The following is a 27373-nucleotide window of genomic DNA, read 5'->3' as shown; positions in this document are numbered from 1 at the left end:
TCCTTCTGGTATCTCCCCCACAAAGGGTGGACATTTTGAAAAGCCATGAAGGTTATAAAACACGAAGTTAACATCCGATTCCATTCAGACTCGGTGTTTTGAAGATGATAGATACAAGCCCTTCTGGTACCTCACCCACAAAGGGTGACAATTTCCAATACTTATTTCTGTCATAACTTGCGAAACAAGTCGGCGATTCTTTACAACTTGCTATATCTAAATATTTCTCTTAACCAGAAATCTGATATGAATGTGTAATGTGTCGGAATTTATGATTTCGCATAAAATTGAATATAAATGTTCGATTTCCTTCAAATTTCGCACATACCAATATTTTTATCTGTATTAAATGAAGTACGAAAATTGAGTACTTCGGTCCGCTATATCTGTTACCTCACACATATTTCGACATTTTCCAACATCTCATATAAAGTATAGGAAGTAGTCGATATAGTCCAAATCTGGCACGTTGTAATATTTATATCAGTCTTAGCTTAGATATGAATTGGTCAATATTGCTCAACTGCTTCGGAACCTCTCCCATAGAGGGTCAACAATTTCAATAATCATAAGACAAGTCAAAATATATTTAAATAATTGAACATTAGCTGAGGTTATACATACATCTTTGGCAAAATCGACTGATAGTTTTTAGCCTGTCGATACTAAAATTGAATGATTCCAAAAAGCAGGTCGAAGTTTCTCGGGAGTTGTTATATAACGGAGAAAATTATAATGACTAATAAAAATCGAATTTAATATTTGCTTCTTATAATATAATCTTTTTATAACCTTTCATTTTTTTTTTTAAAAGATAACGGCCTATCATATTTTAATGACAATGAAATGCATATCCATTTCCCAAAGCCAGTTATTGATAATCCAAGTTCCTCTGTTTGTCACTTCTCTATTTTTTCTCCAATAACCTTTGTTGTTTTTTTTTGTTATTATCTCTCTGTATTCTCAGTAGTACTCATTTCTTCAATAGTCCAATAGTAAATTAAATAGTAAGAACAAGAATGAAAAAAGAGTTAAAATAACCGGACTTCTTTAAATCAGCAAATAAACAAATAAATAAATTAAATAGAAAACAAACAGAACCAGTAGGCGAGTTTTGTTGTTGTTATTGTTTTCTTAACACTGATATCGCTCACACGTTTTAGATATCCATTTGAATTAATACGGTAATTTTAGAATACCTACAGTAGTGGACAAAACAATTTGCGCTTTTACTTATTTCTCTTGGGAACGGAAAGGGTATAGGTAAAATTGTGAAGTTTTGGGCGAGAGTCACTCTTGGTCCGAAGGGGCCAGATAAGTCTGGGTTTTTGGAAACTCGTACTAGAACGGTACGTAAAGTATTAAAAGGTACTAAATATAGTACCCTTTGTATTTGAGAAAGCAGTAGAGCTAGAATTCTTAAATTTAGAATGTGGGCCACTAATGGAGGTTTTTGAAAATTCGCATCATATGTGTACGAAAAATACTAAAATGCACTACACTCGGTACTATTTCGTATCATATGGGCATGTTTATAGCTAAAAACTTGAAAATTGAAATGGGAATCAATGTTAAGGAGTAAAGTCGATGTTAGGATGTAGTTTTAGAAGAGTGTACTCATGTATACAAAAAGTACTACATTTAATACAAATTGGATTTGGAGGAATAAATGGAGCTGGAATTCTGAAATTTGAATTTAACATTACTGGTGGATAGTTAGACATGGGGGAAGTTTTCGAATTTTGTATTTATGGGTACGAAAAGTACTAAATGGTTCTAAATTTGGTACAATTTCGATTTGGGTGAATCGATAGAACTGGAATGCTGAAATTTGGAAATAAAATGAATATTGCATTGAAGGGCTAAGATATGTAGGTAGTTTTTGAAATTCGTATTTGTCTGAACTAAATTGTACTAAGCTTGTTTTTATACCCTCCACCATACTATGGAGAGTATATTAACTTTGTCATACCGTTTGTAACTCCTTGAAATACTCATGTCAGACCCAACAAAGTAAATATATTCTGGATCAGCGTAAAATTCTAAGTCGATTTGGCGATGTCCGTCCGTCTGTCTGTCTGTTAGATGGCTAAAATTTTGCACACATGCATTATGCAGGTTAGGTTCGTAAATGGGCCATGTAGGTCCACGTCTTCGTATAGCCCCCATATAACGGTACCTCCCTATATTCGCTATTTTGATGATATTAGAGACATTATTCACCGGAATTGTTTCAAATTTGTTATTTGAAGTTCGAAAAGGATTCTACACCCTAACACAGAAAATTGTCTGTGCAAGTCCACGTCTTCGTATAGCCTCCATATAACGGTACCTCCCGATATTCGGTATTTTGACGATTTTAGCGACATTATTCACCGGAATTGTTTCAAATTTGGTATTTAAAGTTCGAAATGGATGCTACACCCTAAGACATAAAATTGTCTGTGCAGGTCCACGTCTTCGTATAGCCCCCATATAACAGTACCTCCCGATATTCGGTATTTTGATGATTTTTGCGACATTATTCACTGGAATTGTTTCAAATTTGTTATTTGAAGTTCGAAATGGATGCTACACCCTAAGACATAAAATTGTCTGTGCAAGTCCACGTCTTCGTATAGCCTCCATATAACGGTACCTCCCGATATTCGGTATTTTGACGATTTTAGCGACATTATTCACCGGAATTGTTTCAAATTTGGTATTTAAAGTTCGAAATATATGCTACACCCTAAGACATAAAATTGTCTGAGCAGGTCCACGTCTTCGTATAGCTCCCATATAGTGGTACCTCCTGATATTCTGTATTTCGATGATTTTAGCGACATTATTCACTGGAATTGTTTCAAATTTGGAATTTAAAGTTCGAAATGGATGCTACACCCTAAGACAGAAAGTTGTCTGTGGGGTTTCACTTCTTCGTATAGCGCCCATATAACGGTACCTCCCTATATTCGGTATTTTGATGATTTTAGCGACATTATTCACTGGAATTGTTTCAAGTTTGTTATTTAAAGTTCGAAATAGATGCTACACCCTAAGACATAAAATTGTCTGTGCAGGTCCACGTCTTCGTATAGCCTCCACATAACGGTACCTCCCGATATTCGGTATTTGGACGATTTTAGCGACATTATTCACCGGAATTGTTTCAAATTACGTATTTATTTTTCGTTATGGGAACTACAGTCTGTGACAGAAAATTGTCTATGCAGGTCTAGGTCTTCGAATAGGCCCCATATATCAGTACCTCCCGATATTCGGTATTTTGACGATTTTAGGTGTAATACCCACCGAAATTATTTGAGATGTGGTATTTGAAGTTCGTAATGGATGCTATAGCCTGTGACAGAAAATTGTCTATGCAGGTAAAAGTCTTCGCACAGCTCCGATATAACGGTATCTCCCTATATACGATATTTTAATGATTTTAGCCACATTATTCACCGTTTATTTCAATTTTCGAATTTGAATATGATGAACAATGCCAATGTAGGTCCTCGTCGTATATACCCCAATATAACGGCTATATTTGGTATTTTTAAAATTTTAACAGAATTTTTAATTTTGTTTTTAAAAATTTCCAAATTCTTTCCAAATGGTGGAGGCTGCTTTTTAACAATGCCTATGCAGGTCCACGTCGTATAGACCCCAATATAACGGCTATATTTGGTATTCTCAAAATTTTAATAGAATTTTTTAAGGATTCTATTTTTTGAAAATTTCGAAATTCGTTTTAAATGGTGGAGGCTGCTTTTTAACTTGTTTTAACTTTGAAAATGCTGTTGTCCAGTGTAATATTATTTAGCACTCTGCAATAGTGTCGTTTCACAAATTATGGTATGCCGTTAGCTATTGAACTCGCATGGTATGCACATTTATTGTTTTACCCCCTTTCTTTCTGGCTTCTAAGCAGCTCCCTTCCCTTTGACACACACGCACACGTCCGTTTAATATATCATTTACTCATATATTTATCAACATTGACTACTGTATATTTGCACATTGATATGTCACAATAGATAAATGGATGTGCTACAGACGAAGTCAATGTGTGTGGGGGGGGGGGGGGAGGGTAGGGAACGCAAGTAAACAACCGACACATTGTTGTAGCGACGGCAGCAGCAGCAGCACACAACACGCCAACAGTAGTAATCAGAAGTAGTATGTATGTTTGTATGTATGTACAATGTCTATCGGTTCGATCGATTCAACGACTATGGGCGACTAGGCCGGCATTGACGTCGCTGCTCGTAATCGTAGCAGAAATGAAATAGTCAGCCAGCCAACCAGCCACAACTCTCCAACGAAGACCTCCAAAAGAGTTCTATTTGTTTAGGCAGAATAGTAGAACATTGGAACGGGAAACGATCGCCGCCAAATGAACTGAACTGCAGAAAGCAACCCGAAATTGGGATACGCAACGGGTATTGTATTTTGTTTGCTGGTCATTGCTACGACGCGGTTGCAACGATTGGTTGGGTGGTCGGTCTAGTTGGACGCTTGATAATTTATCGTCGCTCAGGCATTGTGTTTTGTCGTCCCCCATTCTGATTGCATTTCATTTGGGGTGGGGGCTTGTAACACTTGTTGAACACATTGCTACTGTTCTGTCTGTCGCCCATTTGAAATCGAAAGTGTGTAGGACGCGTGTAACAAACACAGTGTCTCCGTCGCAGCCGTCAATATCGATTAAACGGTTACAAGTCGTCAATGTGTTAAGTTGTACGTAATTTTTATGTTTTAATTAAAAAAAAAAATAATAGAAATTAAAATCTTTGAATGAAAAAATATTTTTAAAAATGAAAAAATATGGAATTCTAAAAAAAAATAAATAAATTTTGTGTTTTTTAGTAAGTTTATTTTTTTAACAAAACAAAAATATCAACAAACACCAAAAATACAATTGCAAAGAAACATGTGCTACTACGGAAAATAATGTTTTTTTTTTTTTTGGTGAAAAAATTCTGTTCCATACAGGTGACTAAAGATAAATGCAATTCGTTTAAGTGAAAAAATGTATCGAGAATATTCAGTGTTTACCCTAGTGTTAACTTGTTGATAACAAAAAAAAAAAAAAAAAAAAAAAAATACAGTAAAGAAAGTCTTAAAGGCGGGCGGGGCCGACTTTATGATACCCTACACCACTTTGCTAATATAGAACAGCTCCGCATGACAATTAATAGTTACGCTATGATTATAATTATAATTATAATTATAATTATAATTTAAAGTTCAAAGAACTAAATATGCCGAAGCATTTGTATCTTTTAAATTCGGACTTGTATTGCCCATTTGGTGCACAATTAATTTGAAATCGGATAAAGATATATATATGGGAGCTATATCCAAATCTGAACCGATCTCGATTAAAGTTGGCAAATATATTTCTGAGCTGTATTTGATATATTTCCCCAAATAATGTTGTTACATAGTGCATATTACGGCTGCGGAGGACAAAAATAACAAATCGGATGAACTATTTATATGGAAGCTGTAGCTATATCTGAACCGATTTCGATCAAATTTGGCATACTAGCTTTTACACTCTATTCGATCGTAAGTTCCAAATTCCATACCATTTGGACAAATATTAGACGTTTGATGTACAATAAAAGGTAAATCGGACGAAGTTATATATGGAAGCTATATCCAAATCGGAACCGATCTCAATAAAATTTAGCAAAGGTATTTCTGAGCTGTATTTGACATATATTTCCCCAAATATTGCTGTTACAGAGTGCATATTACGGCTGCGGAGAACAAAAATAACAAATCGGATGAACAATATATATGGGAGCTATAGCTATATCTCAACCGATTTCGATCAAATTTGACATACTAGCTTCTACACTCAATTCGGTCGTAAGTGCCAAATTTCATCCGATTTGGACAAATATTAGACGTTTGGTACACAATAAAAGGTAAATCGGACGAAGCTATATATGGGAACTATATCCAAATCGGAACCGATCTCAATAAAATTTAGCAAAGGTATTTCTGAGCTGTATTTGACATATATTTCCCCAAATATTGCTGTTACAGAGTGCATATTACGGCTGCGGAGGACAAAAATAACAAATCGGATGAACAATATATATGGGAGCTATAGCTATATCTGAACCGATTTCGATAAAATTTGGCATACTAGCTTCTACAGTCCATTCGTTCGTAAGTGCCAAATTCCATCCCATTTGGATAAATATCAGACGTTTGGTGCCCAATAAAAGGTAAATCGGACGAAGTTATATATGGGAGCTATATCCAAATCGGAACCGATCTCGATAAAATTTGGCAAATATATTTCTAAGCTGTATTTAATACATATCCCTGAATATCGTTGTTACAGAGTGCATATTACAGCTGCGGAGGACAAAAATGACAAATCGGATGAACAATATATATGGGAGCTATAGCTATATCTGAACTGATTTCGATCAAATTTGGCATACTTATTTCCAGGCCTAATTTGGTTGTATGTGCAAAATTCCACACTATTCGGGCTGATATTACACGTTTGTTGCACAACAAAAAGGCAAATCGGACGAAGATATATATGGGAGCTATATCTAAATGTTGGCCGATTATCTCCAATTTCAATAGAGTTCGTCCTTGGGCCAAACAAATGATTTGTGCAAAATTTCATCTGGATGGGGAAATAAATGCGAATTGTACAATGTTTACAAAAATACATGGACAGACGGACATACATAAATCGACTCAGTGATTCTATGCAGATCATCAAAAGAAACTATGGGTCTATTTCGTTTCCTTTTGCCTGTTACAAAAAAATGCACAAAGACATAATACCCTGACCACCTTGTGGTGTAGGGTATAAAAAAGTTAAAAAGCATTAAGTTCGGCCGGGCCGAACTTTGAATACCCTCCAGCATTTGGAAGCTGGATCTGTATAGACAATTTTCTGTCACAGACTGTAGTTCCCATTACGAACTTCAAATACCAAATTTGAAACAATTCCGGTGAATAATGTCGCTAAAATCATCAAAGTGCCGAATATAGGGAGGTACTGATATGTGGGGCCTATACGAAGACGTAGACCTGCACAGACAATCTTCTGTCGTACGCTGTAGTATCCATTTCGTATTTGAAATACCAAATTTGAAACAATGAATAATGTCGCTAAAATCATCAAAATACCCAATATCAGGAGGTACCTTTATGTGGGGCCTATACGAAGACGTGGACCTGCACAGACAATTTTCTGTCTTAGCCTGTAGAATCCAGTACGAATTTCAAATACCAAATTTGAAACAATTCCGGTGAATAATGTCGCTGAAATCGTCAAAATACCGATTATTGGGAGGTACCGTTAATGTCGGAAATAGCATCAAATTTTAGAATAAGTTCAGATTTGTTCGAATTGGTCACCTTTGGCACGAATTATTGCCTTCAAAAGGCCAATGAAACCGTCACACGCTGCCCGAATGCGGTATTTTGCCCCATTCCCGGCGAAACGCTTGCTTGAGGTGATCGACACTTTGGTATTTTTTAGTGCCATCCTTGCTTTCCAAAATACACCAGGCACAATAGTCCGACGTATTGGTATCCGGAGATTTTGGTGGCCATTGTGCGCTGGAAATGAAGCGAGTAACCTCATTTTGTAACCATTCTTGTATGGCGCGTGCTGAGTGCGATGGTGCTGAGTCCTGTTGGAATGTTCAAGGTCTGCGGCCAAAATGTTTGCCCAAGGCTTTAATATATCCTCCAGAATATTTTCGTGATAATATTCGGCATTTTTTCTGATGCCACGGTCGATTAATACGAGCGGGGAGCCGACCATCGTCTATTGTAGCGGCCCACACTATCACCATTGCCGGCGCTTGAGTTCTGGTAGCAAACCGAAGTTCTTGAACTTTTTGAAATTTAAATGGCTTTTCCGCGAGCTCATTTTTCAACATTTGCCGAATGAAATATTGCGATATGTTCAGCTCACGAGCCATTTTTCGGCCACTGCGACGCGGGTTTCGATCAAGTCGCTTCTTTACTTTTCGAACCATTTCTGCTGATGTTGCTGTTTTCTTCCGTCCACTTCCTTGATGCTACGGATACGCTACCAGTATCATGAGTACGAGCGATGGTATGAGACACAAAAGATTTATTCACATTTAAATGCTGGAGTGCTCTAACGATAGCCACTTGTGGTTTTCCTGCCAAATATAAAGAAATCACACTATCACGCTTGAATTCCTGCACGAAAAACTTCTTCTTTTCTGGAAAATTCTCACGAAAATGCTTTTGTACGCTTGTAAACAATAGAATGAGCTATCACTGGAATAATATTAACAGCTGTCGGACGAGTGGCTTAGAAATGACAGCAATCTGAAATTGGTTGCAGTTTATTCATCTCACCCTGTATATCCAATTTTATGGGAAATCATAAATTCCGTATTCATCTCAGGTTTCTGGGTGAGAGAAATTTTTAGAAATAGCAAGTTAAAATAATCGCTGACGTCTTTCACAAGTTATGACAGATACAAGTATTGCAACTTTGTGACCCTTTGTGGGGGAGATATCAGAAGGGGTTGACAGATATAAATCATCCTCACAACAGATCATGTGTTAGCAAAAATATTTGGATGTGTGAAATTTTAAGAGATTTGGATGCTTATTTCGTTTTCTTTGAGGGTTTTTTTTTTAATCTTGATCCCTATGTGGCGGACGTAACAGAAGAAATGGTTCGCTCTGTACCATCTTTACAACAGATATTGTGTTGATGGAAATGTTGGGATGTACCAGTCTAAACGGAATCGGATGTTAATTTAAATTTTATGAGCTTCGTGGATACTCAAAATGTTGACCTTTTGTGGGGGAGGTACCAGAAGGAGTCGACCGATATATCTCATCTTCACAGCAGATCTTGTGTAAGTACAAATAATGGGATGTGTGAACTATGAAGAGAAGCGGATGCTTATTTCGGATTTTATGCTCGTTTTGGTTATTTAAAACTTTGGCACTTTGTGGGGGAGGTACTAGAAGGAATGGTCCGATCTTTACCGACTTTATAACAGATCTTGTGTTGATTTAAATATTGAGGTGTGGCAAGTCTCAATCGTTAAATCGTTAAAATCGGACGTTATTTTCGTGTTTTATGAGCTTCAAGGATATTCAAAATTTTGACCCTTTGTGGGAGAGGTACAAGAAGGAGTGTACCGATATTCACAACAGACCCTGGGTTAATAAAAATATTGTGATGTGCGTAATTTGGAGACAATCGGACACTTACATCACATTTTATAAGAGTTAGAATTATTCAAAATTTTGAACTTTTGTGGAGGAGGTACTTGATGGAGTAGACCGAATTTTCGCACCTAAAATAGCACTGATGGAAATATTAGGATATGCAAAGTTGGAGCAAAATCAGATTATCCTTTTTTGTCTGTGCAGTAAATTACTTTCTTTGAAAATGTTGACATTTTGTAGGGGAGGTTCCAGAAGGAATGGACCGATATTGCCCATATCCGAACTCGATTTAAGTTTGATAATAATATTACAATGTACCAAGTTTGGATCAAATCGGATACTCACTTCGAAAATTGTCGTGCGCCCTAACCAGCCAGACAGACGGAGGGACATCGCTAGATCAACTCCAAATGTCCTGAAACGAATTTTGTCTAAAGAGTCCTTGGGTCTAAAAACGTTATTTCGATGAGACTCGTTTTGGGCGTATCAAATGATATATACCCTCTGTAGCCATATGGCTGAGGGTATTATGCAAACGTTGTTCGTTTTTAAGACGATTTATGGTGAAATGATACAACAAACGGAAGATCTTTGACTATGAAACAAAATACGAAATGTGCAGGTTGCCAAAAAGATAAGAGCTAAACAATCACCCTTTATATATATAATTTTTTGCTAGTATAGATTTCCCTTTTTCTATATCTGCCTAAAAACTGTACCTTCCGCACGTTTCACTTATTCAGAACTGACTGTACACACACATATGTTGTACATGAGAATAAAGTGCGATTTCTGGTTGCAATTTCGACACTGGCAAAGCAAACAAAATAAAAAGAAACCAAACCAATAATAATAATTATAATAACAACAAAACAAAAGCAACAACAACCGCAACTCTAACAGCCGTTAAAAGAATAAATATTGAAAACAACAAAATAATAAAAATAAAACAATATAAAGGCTAATTTATGGCATATAAAATCTATAAAATAAGTAGTTTCTACATAGAACCACTGGCTGTGCTAATGAGGGCCAATGAAAGAGATATGGCCAATACCAAACAGCTAGGCAGGTAGCCAACCAGCCAGCCAGTCAGTCAGCCATAATACCCCTTTCTCCGCTCGCAGCGCCCACTCACATTGGAATTCAAATCGATTGATTTAGTCGCAGTCACCAGACCATAGTTCAACCTTAGGTACACCTAAACACCAAGCGACTACTGGCTGGTGTTGCCTCTTATCTTGCGCCCCCGATGGAATCGAATTTTTCAGATAAAAAAGGCAACAAGAAAAACACTTACAGACAATTGTGTTTTTTTGTCGATTAGTTTTCTGAAAAAAATATATATTTTTTAAAATGCCATTGCAAAATTTGTTTAGAAAGGTCAGCATTTCCCAGCAAAAAAGGGAGGCCCAATCTAGCCGAAAAACTCCATTACAAGATAAGGTAAAGGTAGAATTCGAGGTAAAGGAGTTACAGAATTAAGACCAGGAATAATAGTTCAGAAGCACTATTCTTTTCCAGTTGTAGGATTCAGTTTGTGGTCTGAGTTAGTCCTGTTTTGTTCGCAACGTTTGAGAGAGAGAGAGAGAGAGTGAGAGACAGAGAAAGATAACAATCTGGCTAAGTTTCAGAGTGTTTTCCCAGAGCATGGCTGTCAGACTGTCCTAGGTTAACTATTGAACCTACATCCACTCTTGTCTGTTTAAAAGCCATGGAAGGTGGGTATATTCGGGTCCTGTGATAAGGTTTTTATACCCTCCACCATTCAATGGAAGTTATATTAACTTTGTCATTCCGTTTGTAACTTCTCGAAATATTCATAATAGACCCTAAAAAGTATATATATTCTGGATCAGCGTAAAACTCTAAGCCTATCTAGCGATGTCCGTCTGCCTGTTTGTCTGTCCGTCTGCATGTCTGTTGTAATCACACTATCTTTAGAACGAATTGAGATTGAGGCAACAATTTTGCATACATGCATAGTTTACCAGTAGTAAGGTTAAGTTCGTAAATGGGTCCACGTTTTCGTATAGCCTCCATATAACGGTACCTCCCGATATTCGGTATTTTCGTGATTTTAGCGACATTATTTACCGGAATTATTTAAAATTTCGTATTTGAAGTTCGTAATAGGTATTACAGCCTATGACAAAAATTTGTGCATGAAGGTCCAAGTTTTTGTATAGCCCCTCAATATAACGGTACCTCCCGATATTCGGTATTTTGATGATTTCAGCATCATTATTCATCGACATCGTTTCAAATGTCGTACTGGAAGATACCAATGGGTACTACAGGCTATGGCAAAAATGTTTGTAGGCAGGTCCACATCTTCGTATAACCACCATATGACGGTACCTCCCGATATTCGGTATTTTGATGATTTCAGCAACATTATTCACCGTAATGGTAACAAATCTCGTATTTGAAGTTTGTAATGGGCACTACAGCCTATGACAAAAAAATTCGTATGCAAGTCCACGTCTTCGTATAGTCCCCATATAACGGTTTTCATTTCAGTGTTAGTTTTCGGAATTTGTTTTTTTTAATTTTTCAATTTTCTTCGAAATGGTGGAGGTTATTAAAAGTTCTGCCCGGCCGAACTTAGCTGCTCTTTTACTTGTTTTATTTTTTGGTTTTGGATTTGAAAGGGTACGAATGTACTAAAAATTTAATAATTTATATTGGAAAAACGGAATGAGTTAGAATTCTGAAATTTGGAATGAGAGTCACTGATGGAGTGCCGGATTGATGTAACAAAGCGTTTTTGGAAATTCGAACGTTAAGGTTACAAAAAGTTCTAAAATGGTATTTAACTTCTAAAAGGGTACCATTTGGTATCATGTGAACGTATAGAGCTAAACACTTGAAATTCGGTAAGAGAATCAAGGTTGGAAAATAAGTTTTTTATATGAAGATGGTTTTGGAAATGTGTACTAAGTGTGAGAAATGTACTAAATGGTACTAAATTTGTTTGATTAGGGAGAAGCTGGAATTTTGATGAAGATAAAGCTGAAATTTTGATAGTTTGTATTTGGCTCCCTGTTGATGGTAGGTTTGCTATAAAGCGGGGGGTTATAATTGTAAATGTGTATTATAATTGTACGAAAAGTACTAAATAGTACTTTGTTTGGTACAATTTCGTAGTGGGTGATAGTTCTTGAAATCTGATATAGATGTATAAAATTTGATATAGATGTCACTCTTAATATCTGTGGTTAAGATTTGGAGGGGGTTTTGGAAATGTGTACCATAATTGTGCGAAAAGTACTAAATGGTACTATATGTGGTACAATTTGGCATTTGGTGAACAGATAGTGCTTGAAATCTGAAATTTGATATTAGAGCCGCTGATCACGTATAGCCTGGGAATTTGAAGATGGTTTCGGAAATGTGTACTAAATTAGTACGAAAAGTGCTAAATTTGGTATTGGGTGAGGACATAGAGCCAAAATCCTTAAATTCGACATAGATGTAGCTCTTATTGTCTGTGTATTATTGTGTATTGTATTGTCTGTGGTTAAGATTTGGAGGTGGTTTTGAAAATGTGTACCATAATTGTACGAAAAGTACTAAATGGTACTAAATTTGGGATTGGTTTTGGTGGTTTCGGAAATTTGTACTATAATTGTACGAAAAGTACTAAATGGTACTAAATGGTACTAAACTTGGGCTTGAGTGAAGGATAGAGATAAAATTCTGAAAATTGATATTTGGATTATTTGGATTGATATTTGGATATTTGCCATCTGTGTTTGAAATTTGGTGGTGGTATCGGAAATTTGTACTATAATTGTACGAAAAGTACTAAATGGTACAAAATTTGGCGACGTTACGGAACTAAAGTCCAGAAATTTGATAGTGCTTGCAATTTGAAACTTTGTATTAGTGTAGCTCTTCATGTGTAGACTTGAAATGTGGAGATGGTTTTGAAAATGTGTACTACAATTGTACTAAATGGACAAGTACTAAATGGTACTGTATTTAGTATTTAGTTAAGGGATATAGATAAAATTCTGCAATTTTATATTAAGATTACTGATGGTATCTGTGTTTGAGATTTAGTGTTGGTTTGGAAATGCGACCTATATTTGTACGAAAAGTACTAAATGGTACTAAATTTCGTATGGGATAAAGGGAATCCGAATTTGAGATATGGAAGTGATTTTGAAAATGTTTAGTATAATCGTACGAAAAGTTCTATATAGTACTACATTTGGTATTGGGTGGGGGAATAGAGCTAAAATCCACAAATTTGATATTGACGTGTCTGGTGGTGTCTGTGGTTGAGAGAAGGAGCAGGTTTTGGAAATATGTACTACAAGTGCACGAAAAGTACTAAATGGTACTAAATTGAGGCTTGCGTGAAGGATAGAGATAAAATTCTGAAATTTGTTCACTGTTGGTGTATGTAGTTAAGATAAAGAGCTGATTTTGGATTTTGTATTATAATTGTTCGAAAAGTAATAAATAGTACTACATTTGGTATTGGGTGAAAGAAATGGAGCTGAAATCCTCAAATTTGTTATTTAAGTCTCTTTTGGTGTCTGTGGTGGTTGAGAGGAGCTGGTTTATAAGAAAAGCTGGTACTATAAAAAAAAATAATAAATGCTACTAAATTTGGTATTGGATGAAAGAATAGAGCTGGCATCCTCAAATTTTCTATTGCTGTTTGTATTAGGAGCTGGAGTTAAGGTATGGACATGGTATACTATAATTGTACGAAAAGTACCTAGTACTAAATTTGGTATTTGGTGAAGGAATAGAACTGATATCTTGAAATTTGATGTAGATGTCACTGTTGGTTACTGTGATTGAGAGAAAGAGCTGGTTTTGGAAATGTGTACTATATGTGTTCGAAAAATACTAAGTGATACTAAATTGGGTATTGTGTGAAGAGATAGGACTGGAATTCTCTCTCATTTCATATTGAGATCTCTGTTGGTATTTGAAATTGAGATATATATGTGGTTTTGGAAGTTTGTACTAAATTGTAGGAAAAAAATTAAATAATACTTTTTGGTGTAAAAGGTAAATATTTTCCTATTTTTCTTTCCGAAAAGGAAAAAAACTTGAATAATGTATAACACCTTAAAAGTCTGAAATTTAGTACAATGTACGAAGTTTTGATTAAAAAATATTGTCAAACTGAACAAATTGTGCATTTTGAGTACTAAAAATGTCCAACACGAACTCTTGGAGCGCATAAATGTTAAGGTTATATATATTCGTTTACAGCATCTACTGATTCCTGTCCCACAGTAATTTACTGAGTAAACATTACTGCAAATTTAACATCTTGTAGCAACATTTTGGTTCACCCTGTTTGCTGATATCATATTTATCATTTACAAATAGACAATCATTTTCATTTATGGAATTCCTCCCACATTGCAATTTCCTATTATTGTTCTTGTTGTAGAATTGTGTCGACTCGTGAATAATTTCTCTCCCATGAATGCAACTCGAAAATTGTACAAAACGGATGTGCATGGCTGGCTGCCTAGCTGGCTGACTGGCTAATTATGAATAATGATGACCAATATTTATGGCAATATTTCTTTTGTTTATTTATTCTCTATGTGAAAATATTTTTATAAATGCCAATGGAATTTTAAATAAATTATTGATTTTTAAATGTTTTCGGGCGGTAATATTGGTGTGGAACGAAAAAACTACAATCTCTAAATTATTAAGTTAAATATTATCAATAAAATTTATGTTTTCAATTAAAGGTATTAGGTATTTGAAATTAAAGATATTAAGAACCTGGGACTGAATTCTAGATGATAGATTCTGATAGATGTGAAATTAAGAATACAACCTTTATAATATTTATAGCCTACACCCCAAGGAGGTCAGGGTATTATGTCGTTGTGCATTTGTTTGTAACAGGCAAATGGAAACGAGATAGATCCATAGTTCCTTTTGATGATCTGCATAGAATCACATTCTGAGTCGATTTATGCATGTCCGACCGTCCGTCCGTCCGTCTGTCCATGTATTTTTGTAAACAAAGTACAGTTCGCATTTATTGCCCGATCCAGATGAAATTTTGCAAAAATCATTTGTTTGGCCCAAGGACGAATCCTATTGAAATTGGAGATAATCGGTAAAAATTTAGATATAGCTCCCATATATAACTTCGTCCGATTTACCTTTTATTGTGCACCAAACGTCTAATATTTGTCCAAATGGGATGGAATTTGGCATTTACGACCGAATTGAGTGTAGCAGCTAGTACGCCAAATTTGACCGAAATCGGTTCAGATATAGCTATAGCTCCCATATATATTTTTCATCCGATTTGTTATTTTTGTCCTCCGCGGCCGTAATATGCACTCCGTAACAATGATATTCAGGGAAATATATCAGATACAGCTCAGAAATACCTTTGCTAAATTTTATCGAGATCGGTTCAGATTTGGATATAGCTCCCACATATATAACTTCGTCCGATTTACCTTTTATTGTACACCAAACGTCTAATATTTATTCAAATGGGATGGAATTTGGCACTTATGACCGAATTGAGTGTAGAAGCTAGTACGCCAAATTTGACCGAAATCGGTTCAGATATAGCTATAGCTCCCATATATATTGTTCATCCGATTTGTTATTTTTGTCCTCCGCAACCGTAATATGCACTCTGTAACAACCATATTCAGGGAAATATATCAGAAACAGCTCAGAAATACCCTTGCTAAATTTTATTGAGATCGGTTCCGATTTGGATATAGCTCCCATATATAACTTCGTCCGATTTAACTTTTATTGTGCACCAAACGTCTAATATTTGTCCAAATGGGATGGAATTTGGCACTTACGACCGAATTGAGTGTAGAAGCTAGTATGTCAAATTTGGTGAAGATCGGTTCAGCTATAGCTATAGCTCCCATATATATTGTTCATCCGATTTGTTATTTTTTGTCCTCCGCAGCCGTAATATGCACTCTGTAACAACAATATTTGGGGTAATATATGAAATACAGCTCAGAAATATCTTGTCTAAATTTTATCGCGATCGGTTCAGATTTGGATATAGCTCCCACATATATAACTTCGTCCGATTTACCTTTTATTGTGCACCAAACGTCTAATATTTATCCAAATGGGATGGACTTTGGCACTTACGACCGAACTGAGTGTAGAAGCTAGTACGCCAAATTTGATCGAAATCGGTTCAGATATAGCTATAGCTCCCATATGTATTGTTCATTCGATTTGTTATTTTTGTCCTCCGCAGCCGTAATATACGCACTGTAACAACATTATTTGGGGAAATATATCAAATACAGCTCAGAAATACTTTTGCTAAATTTTATCGAGATCGGTTCAGATTTGGATATAGCTCCCATATATAACTTCGTCCGATTTACCTTTTATTGTGCATCAAACGTCTAATATTTGTCCAAATGGGATGGAATTTGGCACTTACGACCGATTTGAGTGTAGAAGCTGGTATGCCAAATTTGATCGAGCTCGGTTCAGATATAGCTATAGCTCCCATATATATTGTTCATCCGATTTGTTATTTTTTTGTCCTCCGCAGCCGTAATATGCACTCTGTAACAACAATATTTGGGGAAATATATCAGATACAGCTCAGAAATACTTTTGCTAAATTTTATCGACATCGGTTCAGATTTGGATATAGCTCCCATATATATAAGTTCGTCCGATTTACCTTTTATTGTGCACCAAACGTCTAATATTTGTCCAAATGGGATGGAATTCGGCACTTACGACCGAATTGAGTGTAGAAGCTAGTACGCCAAATTTGACCGAAATCGGTTCAGATATAGCTATAGCTCCCATATATATTGTTCATCCGATTTGTTACTCTTGTCCACCGCAGCCGTAATATGCACTCTGTAACAACAATATTTGGGGAAATATATCAAATACAGCTCAGAAATACATTTGCCTAATTTTATCGAGATCGGTTCAGATTTGGATATAGCTCCCATATATAACTTCGTCCGATTTACCTTTTATTGTGCACCAAACGTCTAATATTTGTCCAAATGGGATGGAATTTGGCACTTACGACCGAATTGAGTCTAGAAGCTAGTATGCCAAATTTGGTGAAGATCGGTTCAGATATAGCTATAGCTCCCATATATATTGTTCATCCGATTTGTTATTTTTGTCCTCTGCAGCCGTTATATGCACTCCGTAACAACGATATTCAGGGAAATATATCAAATACAGCTCAGAAATATATTTACCGATTTGGATATAGCTCTCATATATATCTTTATCCGATTTCAAATTAATTGTGCATCAGATGGGCAATACAAGTCCGAATTTAAAAGATACAAATTCTTCGCCATATTTAGTCCTTTGAACTTTAAATATTCTCCCATAAAAACTTTTAATTGTTATGCGGAGCTCTACTAAATTAGCAAAGTGGTGTAGGGTATCATAAAGTCGGCCCAGCCCGACTTTAAGACTTTCTTTACTGGTTTTTATTTAAAATTTCTTTTCTCTGTAATAGTTCTAATTTCACATTTTCATAAAAGAAGAATTGAGCCCTGGTTGGGAATGGCATTTTTGTCGTTAGGAATCAAAGTCGAGCCTATTTTCATTTTTACTGATTTTTTTCATTTTTATTTTTTATAATTTCTTTTAAATTCTATTATCGATTCACAAACTGTCTTCTCTGCAATCCTCTCTCATAAATAATTCGTAAGAAAACTGATTAATTCCATTGTTACCGGTTTTTCTCAAAAAAAGTCTTACGTCACTGTCCATCCATCCATTCACTTGTCTGTGTAAAATACAACGACTCCGTTAAATGTAATTCTCCCAGTATTTAGTCAACATCAGCAAGTATTTATTTCTTCTTCTTACAACAGCAACAACACCAACAACAAAAAATGCAAATGTTGCCTTAATTGAAAACAAAACAAAACAAAATAGGCAAAGCGTTGCAAAAAACGCAATGCCATCGACAAAAAATCGCAACACAACAAATTTGAAAAATTCCCACATTTGTGTGTCCATACAGAGAGTGCCGAAAGAAAGTTTGCAAATAAATAATAAACAAAAAAAATAGTATCAGTCGGTTTTGCTGACAGATGGGTACTCCCAGCCTTGAGTTAAGATTATTCAAACTGTTGACCCTTTATGGGGGAGGTTCCGTAGCAATTGGCCAATATTGACCAATTCCTATCTGACCTAAGACTGGTATAAATATTACAATGTGCCACATTTGGACTATATCGATTACTTCCTATACTTTATATGAGATGTGAGCAAATTTTTGGAAAATATGGAAATATGCGTGAGGTAACAGATATAGCGGACCGAAGTATTTCATTTTCATACTTCATCACATACAGATAAAAATATTGGTATGTGCAAAATTTGAAGGAAATATAACTTTTATTTGCAATTTTATGCGAAATCATAAATTCCGATACATTACATATTCATATCAGATTTCTGGTTATGAGAAATATTTAGACATAGTAATCTGTAAAGAATCGCCGACTTGTTTCGCAAGTTATGACAGATATAAGTATTGGAAATTGTGACACCTTTTGGTTGAGGTACCAAAAGGGGTTGGCAAATGTATATCATCATCACAACAGATCTGGTGTTAGCAAAAATGTTTGTATGTGGAAAATTTGAGAGATCGATGGATTTGAATGCTTATTTCGATTTCTTTGAGCGTCTTGTTTTTTTAAAATATTGAACCCTATGTGGGGGAGGTACCAGAAGAAATGGTGCGATCTTTACCATCTTTATAAAAGGTTTTGTGTTGACGGAAATATTGAAATATATCAAACCTGAATGGAATCGGAAGGTATTTTCGCGTTTTATGAGCTTCTTGGATACTCAAAATTCTGACCCTTTGTAAGGGAGGCCCCAGAAGGTGTGGACCGATATATCCCATCTTTACACCAGACCTTGGGCTAATAAAAATATTGTGATGTGTGTAATTTGAAGAGAATCGGTTGCTTATATCGAATTTTATAATCGTTTTGGTTATTCAAAATCGTAACCCTTTGTGGGGGAGGTACCACAAAGAATTGTCCCATCTCTATCATCTTTATAAAAGATCTGGTGTTAATGGAAATATTGAGATCTGGCAAGTCTGAATGGAATCGGATGTAAACTTCGTGTTTTATGAGCTTCACGAATATTCAAAATTGTTACCCTTTGTGGAGGGGGATGTACCAGAAGGAGAGGACAGATGTATTCCATCTTAATTCCACACCTTGGGTTAATAAAAATATTGGGATATGTGAAATTTCAAAACAATCGGACTCTTACTTCACATTTTATAAAAGTTGTAATTATTCAAAAATTTGACCCTTTGTGGGGGAGGTACTTGATGGAGTGGACCAATATTGTCCATTTTCGCACCTGACCTAGCACTGATGCAAATATTAGGATTTGCAAAGTTTTAGCAAAATCGGGTTATCCTTTCTCTTTCTGTGCAGTAAATTATTTTCTATGAAAATGTTGACATTTTGTGGGGCAGGTACCAGAAGGAGTAGACCGATATATTCCGTCTTCACACCAGACATTCGGTTAATGAAAAAAATGTGATCTGTGCGATTCGGAGACTTCCATCACATTTTATAAGAGTTATAATTATTCAAATTGTTTGACCCTTTGTGGGGGAGGTACTTGATGCAGTGGACCGATATTGCCCATTTTCGAATCCGACCTAGCACTGATGCAAATATTAGGATTTGAAAAGTTGGAGCAAAATCGGATTATCATTTTTCTTTCTGTGCAGAAAATATATTTTTTGAAAATTTCGACATTTTATGGGAAAGGTACCAGAAGGAGTAGACCAATATATTCCATCTTAACACCAGACATTGGGTTAATGAAACTATTGTGATGTGTGTAATTCGGAGACTTCCCACCACATTTTATAGGAGTTATAATTATTCAAAATTGTTGACCCTTTGTGGGGGAGGTACTCGATAGAGTGGACCGATATTGCCCGTTTTTGACCTAGCACCGATGCAAATATTAGGAATTGCAAAATTGCAGTAAATTATTTTCTTTGAAAATGTTGACACTTTGGGGGGGAGATACCAGAAGTAGTGGACCGATATTGCCCATCTTCGAACTCGATCTAAGTTTGACAAAAATATTACGATATACCAAGTTTGGATCAAATCGAATATTCTCTTCGAGAGTTATCGTTGCACACAAGCCAGACAGACGGGCGGACGGACGGACATCGCTACATTGACTCCTGAAACGTATTTTTTCCAAAGAGACCTAGGGTCAAAACCGTAATTTCGATGAGTCCCGTTTTGGCCGTATCAAATGATGTATACCCTCTGTAGCCCTATGGCTGAGGCTATAAAAACGCGAACATATTTCCTAGTGTATTGATCATTTGTCCACGGCCTTTTTTTTCGAGTTGACGCCTGAAAGTGACACAAAATTTCGTTCTAGCCAGATAGTGTCAAAAGAAGAAATATTCTGCACAAAATTTCACTATTGATCTCAGAATAAATCATATAACTAGGTCAAATAATTTCTAAGAAAATTACGTTCGAACTTTATGTACTACAAGTGAAAACTATGTGTTTGATTTTTTTACTGTTATTTTAGCACGTTTCCAATTCAAAGTCAAAATCTCTATCTATATTTCATTTTATGGGGAAAGTGTCAAAGAAATAAATATTCTACACAAAATTTCACTATAAATCTCAGAATACACCATGCATCTAGGTACAATAGTTTTTAATAAAATTGCGTTTGAAATGTGCATGTTTCAAGTGAATATTATGTTTTACGTTTTTTGCTATTTATTTAACTCATTTCCATTCTATGTCAAAATCTTCATTTATTCTCCGTTTTTTTCGTGAAAGTGTCAAAGGATGAAATATTCCAAACAAAATTTCACTAAAAATCTCTGAATATACCATATATCTAGGTGCAATAGTAGTTGCAGTCGAAATTTATGTTCTGTAAGTGAAAATTATGTGTTTACGTTTTTTTACTGCTATTTTAAAGCGTTACAATAATAAGCCCAAATCTCCCTTAAAACTTCATTTTTTGGAGAAAGTTTCAAAGGAAGAAATATTCTAGATCAAATTTCACTGCGGATCTCTGAACAAAAGAAATTTGAATTCCTAATATGTAGCATGAAAAAATATAATTAATTTTGGTTTATAAAAAACCTTTCACAGACAACTTTCTTATAATCTCAATGTCCGATTTGCCACGTTTTGTTACAGCCCTCATTTTAAGATGCCCTACAATTTTAAATTTTTTGATTCCATTTTTTTCATATTTGTTTTTTTTTCAGGTTTTTCCCATACACATGAGCTCCATGTACTAATTTATGATACCGACTGTATGCCACACAGTAAACTTCATTCTAAACAGCAAGGCGACAAACATAACCAGACAGTTAACTGCAACAACATCGCCATCACACATTGCCCTGGAAGAACGCTACACTTTCCGCTATGAATTTACGCTCCGATGATGAAAATGGTTAGGAAAATGGCGAAAAATATTCAAAGGTTACATTCCAGTCGATTTGTAATTTTATTACATCTATTATTATTTTTTATGAATGGGGGACCTCGTCTGGCAATGGGTCTCTTTGTTGATTATGCTGGTAGGTATCATCGGCGGTATTTGATATTTAATTTGGAATTTTATTGAAGGTGGAGAATTTTTTTTTTGGTAGATAACACAGAACTGATCCAGGAGACCACGGGCAAAAATATAACCCTGCAATGCAGCACACCGAATGGAGTGATTGGTGAAAGTGAAGATGATTTGGTGATTAAATATCTGTGGTATTTTATGGTAAGTGTAAACTTTCAAAATATTTGCATTAATAAAAGAGTTAAATAATTGACGGATTGACTGACTGATATAACGATTCATAACCTCTTAGACGAAACGGCTGAAGGTAGAATCTTGAATTTTTGTGTGAGGGTCACATTTGATCCGAAGTGGTCAGATAATGCTGGGTTTTGGGAAATTCGTACTAGAACGGTACGAAAAGTATTAAAAGTTACTAAATATGGTACCCTTTGTATTTGAGGAAGCTAGAAACCAACCGGCTGAAGCTGGAATATTGAAGTTTTGTGTGAGGGTCACTCGTGGTCCGAAGGAGTCAAATAAACCTGGGTTTTTGAAACTCGTAATTGAAGGAAAATTATTAAAATGTACTTGGTATTTTGGAAGCTAGAATTCTTAAATTTCGAATGAATTTCACTGATGGAGTGCACACTAATTTTACGAAAAGTACTAAAATTTATTACATTTTGTACTATTTCGTATCATGTGAACGGTTGGAGCTAAAAACTTGAATTTTGGAATGGGCATTAAGGTTGAGGAGTACTGTCGATGTAAGGAAATAGTTTCGGAAGTGTGTACTCAGGTATAAGCAAAGTACTAAACGGTACTAAATTTAGTACAAATTGAATTTGGAGGAACGAATGGAGCTGGAATCCTGAAATTTGAATTTAAAATTACTGGCGGAGAGTAGGATTGGGATATGGATGAAGTGTTCTAAATTTTTACTTATGTACACGAAAAGTACTAAATGGTACTAAATTTCGTAGAATTTCTCTTTGGGTGAACCGACAGAGCTGGAATTTAGAAATAAAATTGTTATTGCATTCTAGGACTGAGGAATATTTTTGGAATTCGAAGTTATGTGTACTAAATGGTACTTAATTTGGAACAATTTGCATTTTAAGCGAAGATAAAATAAGATACTATTGTATTGTAGGATAAGATTACTATTGTATTGTAGGATTGAGTCGAGTGAGTAGAGTCGATTTAAGGAAGTAGTTTTGAAGGTGTGTACTCATGTATAAGCAAAGTACTAAACGGTACTAAATTTAGTACAATTTAAATTTAGAGGAACGGAATCCTGAAATTTGAAGTTAACATTACTGGCGGGGTATAGGATTGGGATATGTTTTTGAAATTAGTATTTATGTAGTACTAAATGGTACTATAAAGTACTAAATGGTACTAAATTTGCTACAATTTCGATTTGGGCGAACCGTATTTCTGGGATTCTAAATTTAGAAAAAATTGCTATTGCATTTTTAGACTGCGGAATGTAGGTACTTTTGGAAATTTGTACTTATGTGTACTATATGGTACTAAATTTGGTACAATTTAAAATTTGTATGAACTGTAAAGTAGAATCCTGAAATTTGGAAATAAGATTACCATTGTATTGTAGAATTGAGGTATGGTGGTAGTTTTTGAAATTTGTACTTATGCGTACTAAATGGTACTAAATTGGGTACAATTTGAATTTTAGGAGAACCAATAGAATTGGAATTCTGAAATTTGGAAATAAGATTACCATTACATTCTAAGACTGAGGAATGTAAGTACTATTGGAAATTTATACTTATGTGTACTAAATGGTACTAAATTTGGAACAATTTAAATTTTTTTTCTTGGAATCCTGAAATTTAAAAGTAAGAATTATATTAGACTGTATGATAAAGGTACTAATGAAAATTTGTACTTAAGTGTACTTAATGGTACTAAATTCGGTGCAATTTGGATTTTGGTGAACCAGTAGATATTTTAACCTGAAAAAATTGGAAATAAGAATACTGTCGGAGAGTAGGATTGGGATATGTAGGTAGTTTTGAAAACTTGTATTTATGTGTGCTAAATGGTACTAAATTTGGTATAAATTGGAATTGTGGGGAATAGATAGAGCTAGGATTCTGAAATTTGGAATGAGAGTCACTACAGGAGTTCAGATTTTTTTTTTTTTTTTTTTTGAAAATTCGAACTTTGTTACGAAAAGTTTTAAAAGGGTACATAACTTATAAAATGGTAGCAATTGGTATTATGTGAACGCGGGAATCTAAAAACTTCAAATTTCCGATAGAGCTGGAATCCTGAAATTTGTAATTGGGATTACTGTTGGAGTGTAGAATTGGGTTATGTAGGAAGTCTTGGAAATTCGTACTTATGTGTACTCAAATGGTACTAAATTTGGTACAAATTGGATTTGGGGTAAACCGATATAGCTAGGATTCTGAAATTCGGTATGAGAGTCACTGATGGAGTGATTTTTTCTATGTTTTTTTAAAAATTCGAACCTTGTTACGAAAAGTTCTAAACGTATACATAACTTCCAAAATGGTACCATTTGGTATTATGTGAACGAAAGGATCTAAAAACTTGAAATTTTGTATGGGAATCAAGGTTGCAAAGCAAGTTTGATATCTGAAAGTGGTTTTGGAAAAGTGTACTAAGTGTGCGAACTGTACTAAATGGTGCTAAATTTGGAATAGTTAGGTTTAGGGTAAATGGATGAAACTAGAATTTTTTAATTTTGTATTGATATTCCAGTTTTAAAGAGGTGGTTTTAAAAATTTGTGCTATAAGTGCACCACAAGTACTAAATAGTACTATATTAGGTACAATTTGTTATTGAGGGAACATACAGTGCTTGAAATCTGAAATTTGGTATAAGACTCGCTGTTCATGTGTAGTCTGGACATATGCTGGTGGTTTCGGGAATGTGTACTATAATTGTACGAAATGTACTAAATGGTATTGAATGAATCCTCAAACTTGATATATACGTCACTCTTAATGTCTGTAGTTAAGATTTGTAGGTGGTTTTCATAAATGTGAACTACAAGTGTACGAAAAGTACTAAATAGTACTTGGTTTGGCACAATTTGACATTGGGTGCATAGATAGTGCTTGAAATCTGAAAATAATTATTAGGGGCGCTTTTCATGTGTAGCCTGGACATATGGAGGTGGTTTCGGAAATGTGTACTATAATTGTACGAATAGTACTGAATGATAAAATAATAGTACTGAGATAAAATTCTGAAATTTGATATTTAGATTACTGATGCTATCTGTGTTTACGATTTTGCGGCGGTTTAGAAATGCATCCTATAATTGTATGAAAAGTACTAAATGGTACTAAATTTGTTATTGGGTGAAAGGATAGGGCTGGAATCATTACATTTTCTGTCTGGGATTAAGACATGGAGATGTTTTGGGAAATGTCTACTATAATTGTAGGAAAAGTACTGAATGGTACTATATTAGGTATAGGGTGAAGTGATAAAGACAAAATTCAGATATTTGATATTAAGGTTATTGGTGGTATTGGAGTTTGAGATTTGGCGGCGGTTTGGAAATGCTATCCATATTTGTATGAAAAGTACAAAATGGTACTAAATTCGATATTTGGCGAAGGAATAGTGCTGGCGGAGGTTTGGAAATGCTATCCATATTTGTATGAAAAGTACTAAATGGTACTAAATTCGTTATTTGACGAAGGAATAGCGCTGGAATCCTCAAATTTGATGTTGTGGTCTCTGTTGGTATCTGGAATTGAGATATGGATGTGGTTTTAGTGTCAAGGATGCAGAGATGTAGATAAAAAGGCGGTTTTGAAAATATCAGCTATAATTGTTCGGAAAGTACTAAAATGTACTAAAAATTTACATGGGTAAAGGTATAGAGTCGAAATTCTGAAATTCGATATTGAGGTCACCTTTGGTTTCCGAGGTTTACATATGGAGACGTTAAAATCGTTTTGGAAAATTGGATGTGCGTGCATTCCAAAATGGTTTACTAATAGCCTTCTGGGTAAACTTCGAAGTGAACGATTTTGAAACTTTTTGGAAAACCTTTTCCTAATATTCTCTCCGAAAAAGGAAAGCCCGACTTATATATAAAACCTTGAAAATGTGAACATTTGGTACGATGTGTGAAGTTTTTTTGCATTTTGGAGACTAATAAGCGTAATAGGACCTGTTGGAACGTATCTAAAATTTTTAGGTGGTCTTTTCAGTGACGAAGTAGCTGGAACTTGCTAGTCGTCTTGTAGGAGATTCATAGGGTCGTTCCCTTAAAATTCAAATTTTATTCTTATATATTTCTTATAATTCCAGCAATGTGGTGAAAATTCGGGCGGCTCTACCAATTGCTATCATTCTGTGAATGAAGATGATTGGACCCAGCTGCCGTGTGAGGATAATTTTTGTAAACCCGAATTGGAATTGAAAAATGTCACTGAAAAATATTCGGGTCTATACAAATGTAAAGTGATACCAGACCAGGTGGGCGTGGGAGGCAGTGTGGTGGTGGATAAATCAAAATCCACGCGAACCTATCAATTGGAGATACGAAGTAAGTACAAGCTGCTTTTACATTTGGAAACTATTAAAAAAAAACTCTTTTTTTTCTCCTTTCAGATGCATCCCAAAAAATCCCCGAATTTCTGGATGAATATCCTCTCAATCATTCCGTTGCATTGGGTTCGCAGGCCGTCTTCCAGTGTCGTGTGTATTGTGAAGAACATCCAACGATAAAATGGTTTCGCCGCCTTCCACCGCGCAATAAATTTGCCAACTATGATAGTTTACATTCCATTGTCCATTATAATGGGCGGGCCTATGAGCTGTTGACAGCGGCCAGGGAAAAATCAATTGGTCGGGATATATATCTAAGTAAACTTATTCTAAATGAGGTGCAGTCCCGCGATGAGGGTTACTATGCCTGTGTTGCTATTAGTGTTCGTGGTCATAGTATAAGAGAGGCATATCTCCATGTGGAGTCTGTGGAGTATGATGATGATGACGATGATGATGATGGTGGAGGTGGTTTTCCGGCCTATTGGTCGGATTATAGTGAAGAGACCGATGATGGAGCCACCAGTGACCCAAGTGAATTTTGGTTACTCTTCCTAATGCCAGTTGGTTTGGCCATTCTGCCCCTGACCGTGTGGCTTTGCTACATTGCCCACAAACGTTGCAGAACTGCCAGCAGCAATTCGGAGGAACTGTTGTCCATCGATCATCAGCGTATGTTAAGAAAATAATCCGCTTTAGTTTTTATTTTAGTTTTATTGAAATTTATTTAATAAGTTATTCGATAAGTGTTTAATACTCGTAGTATCGAGTGGCCAAAGAATGAATTATTTTGTTTAGAATATTTAATTTTTATTTTCATTTTCTTGTAAACTAAGTGAATTAGTATTGTAGCTATGAGAAATAAAAATATTTAAATTTGTACATTAAAGAAAAGATTTTCTTGTCATGCTTTTATACCCTCCACCATACTATGGAGGGTATATTAACTTTGTCATTCCATTTGTAACTCCTCGAAATACTCATATCAGACCCAACAAAGTATATATATTCTTGATCAGC

At 35.3% G+C, this 27373-nt stretch overlaps 1 protein-coding gene across 1 annotated transcript; it reads left to right on the top strand.

The window, feature by feature from the left end:
• The first annotated feature begins 4344 nt into the window (after positions 1-4344).
• On the top strand, positions 4345-27216 carry LOC101901301 (fibroblast growth factor receptor-like 1). The gene is made up of 5 exons (XM_005180687.4): positions 4345-4725; positions 21497-21814; positions 21887-22008; positions 26114-26351; positions 26417-27216. The coding sequence occupies exons 2-5, from the start codon at positions 21676-21678 to the stop codon at positions 27040-27042; spliced, it is 1125 nt and encodes a 374-aa protein (XP_005180744.1). The 5' UTR covers positions 4345-4725; positions 21497-21675; the 3' UTR covers positions 27043-27216.
• The last annotated feature ends 157 nt before the right edge of the window (positions 27217-27373 follow it).

This window comes from Musca domestica, unplaced genomic scaffold, assembly GCF_030504385.1.
Source record: "Musca domestica strain aabys unplaced genomic scaffold, Musca_domestica.polishedcontigs.V.1.1 33, whole genome shotgun sequence".
NCBI lineage: Eukaryota > Metazoa > Arthropoda > Insecta > Diptera > Muscidae > Musca > Musca domestica.
The sequence above is the reverse complement of the archived record's forward strand: the minus strand, read 5'-3'. Positions and strand labels throughout refer to the sequence as shown.

Bases quoted from the DNA above. Each gene is read 5' to 3' on its own strand.
- LOC101901301 (XM_005180687.4), top strand. From the start codon at position 21,676: ATGATGAAAATGGTTAGGAAAATGGCGAAAAATATTCAAAGGTTACAT. The intron at 21,815-21,886 runs GTAGGTATCATC...TTTTTTTGGTAG, and splicing joins TCTCTTTGTTGATTATGCTG to ATAACACAGAACTGATCCAG. The intron at 26,352-26,416 runs GTAAGTACAAGC...TTCTCCTTTCAG, and splicing joins CTATCAATTGGAGATACGAA to ATGCATCCCAAAAAATCCCC.